The sequence below is a fragment of the Rhincodon typus genome, chromosome 35, assembly GCF_021869965.1.
Source record: "Rhincodon typus isolate 14 chromosome 35, sRhiTyp1.1, whole genome shotgun sequence".
Lineage (NCBI taxonomy): Eukaryota > Metazoa > Chordata > Chondrichthyes > Orectolobiformes > Rhincodontidae > Rhincodon > Rhincodon typus.
Window position 1 is genome coordinate 11,295,442 of NC_063366.1, and position 2,164 is coordinate 11,297,605.

The 2,164-nt window shown below is 45.8% G+C and overlaps 1 protein-coding gene across 1 annotated transcript in view; it reads right to left on the reverse strand.

Moving 5' to 3' along the window:
• Positions 1-1,010: 1,010 nt before the first annotated feature.
• LOC109910668 (flotillin-1) overlaps positions 1,011-2,164 on the reverse strand; it is a gene marked incomplete at its 5' end in the record, with an annotated part of 15,969 nt that continues 14,815 nt past the window's right edge. Inside the window, one exon of the mRNA XM_020509895.2 lies at positions 1,011-1,939. Within this exon, the coding sequence (XP_020365484.2) occupies positions 1,910-1,939 (30 nt within the window). The remainder of the gene's footprint in view (positions 1,940-2,164) is intronic.

A 2,164-nucleotide genomic window follows, 5' to 3' on the forward strand; every position in this document is an offset into this window, starting at 1 on the left:
TGGCACTGTGAGGCAGCAGTGCTGACCACTGAGCCACCGTGCCGCCCATACTGAGCTACCGTGCCACCCATTGGAAGTTTAAGACAACAGGGCATGAAACTAAGGATGATACAGAGAGCACTTTAGGGGTGAAATGAGGGAAAAACAAGTACTGGTAAAAGGCAGAGATAGTAGGAACTGCCAATGCTGGAGAATCTGAGATAACACGGTGTGGAGCTGGATGAACACAGCAGGCCAAGCAGCATCAGAGGAGCAGGAAAACTGATGTTTCGGGTCAAGACCCTTCTTCCGGCTTCGCAGTGGAGTTAAAATTGTTACAGAGATAGTGGGAACTGCGTATGCTGGAGAATCTGAGATAATACGGTGTAGAGCTGGATGAACACAGCAGGCCAAGCAGCATCAGAGGAGCAGGAAAACTGATGTTTCGGGTCAAGACCCGAAACATCAGCTTTCCTGCTCCCCTGATGCTGCTTGGCCTGCCATGTTCATTCAGCTCTACACCGTGTTATCACTGGTAAAAGGCAATTGGAATTTTGGAACTCTTCCGCAAAAGGCAGCTGGTGCTGGGCCAGTTGCTATTTCTGAAATGGGAATTGACAGCTTTCTGTTGAGCAGGCTATTAAGAGAGGGGGAGAAAAGGCTGGTCAATAGAGTTAGTCAAATCTTACTGAGCAGTAGACCAGTCACAAAGAGTTAATCGCCCTCTTCCAGTTCCTGTCACCCTATAACCTCATGATCAAAACCCAGGTCCTGCCTCTCTCCAAAGCCTACCGTGGAAAGAGAGGCTCCCCATATTCCTCCTCAATCCCCTCCAAGATCCAGAGAGGCTCAGTCAAGTTGTGCCTTATTCCAAATGGATATGAACACAGTTTCTGTGATGTGCATCTTCCTCGTTTCTCAGCAATTACAGAGCTGAGAGACAGAGCGAGAGAGAGCACGAGAAAATCACAACACAGGGAGAGTTACGTTTTGATCTTACCCACCGCTGCTAGGAAATAAGTGCCAGAAGCGAGGCAGACAAGATGTTTTATTTCACTTTGTCAGGGCAGCTGGACAATTATGTTAAATGCTGTCAGTAACACACTGAGTGTTTCTAAATGTCTACACTGAAGGATCAGACAACAGGGCGATTCTGCATAATATATACACAACATATTACAAAAGAAACATTATTTGGAGTTATTTTAACACAGTAATTGATTGTTTTGATCTTTTTCTTTTCACCAAGTGATTGTTTCAAAGAGCTGAGGTGAACTTCACAGGATTGTGTTAACATGTCCTGACACAGGATGATAATCCTCCAAATGAACGGTGTAAGCTGGTTAAAATTTGGATCTTGTCAGAGACACGAACGTTCTAAGTTAAGGCACTGCCACTTCATAAACAACAAAAAAAAATATCAAAACATGATTTTTCTTTGTCTATGCCCTCCCCATCGCATCCTTCACCAAAATATGACATCGCTGGCAGCTTGCAGTTTCTCCAGCCATGAAAACGGCTGCCTCCCTGACTTTTGTCAGACTGATTCCAGTTACGAAATGCCGAAATGTTTTGGCACCACCGCGGCTCACCAAGATTGACACAGACGATAAAATGCACAATTTAGAACAGGTAGGACCTTTTGAAAGAGGTACATGATTCATGAAAATGAAGCACAGTGACAAAGACCTACAGGATGACTGTCCCATTTGTGTCCTGATTCCTTCTATATGGAGATTTACTGACAGAACAACATTGAACAGGAGAATGAAGGTAATTGACAAAGACATGCAGACTAAACAATGACACAGAGGTGAACATACATGCAACATTGGAACACCATCCATCCCCGTCCCAAGCCCGAACCCTGTCCCTCTCAGACCTCACTTGTCCCAAACCGTTTCCATCCACTCTCGCCTGCTCCTCCATATTAGGACATTCGGCTGGGTTTCGTGGATCCCTGCACACACGACGGAAAGTAGCAAGACGTGGAAGGAAAGAGAATTTAAGAAATTAAACCTTCGCCACTTTCATCCCCAAAACTCTCAATTGCAAGCTGCTGTTGGACAGTCAAATTCACAGAGCATAAGTTACTACCCCACCCAAACCCATAGGGATAGGGAAAAGGACAGTCCCCGACCCACTGTCCCACCCAGTCCCCAACCCACTGTCCCACCCAGTCCCC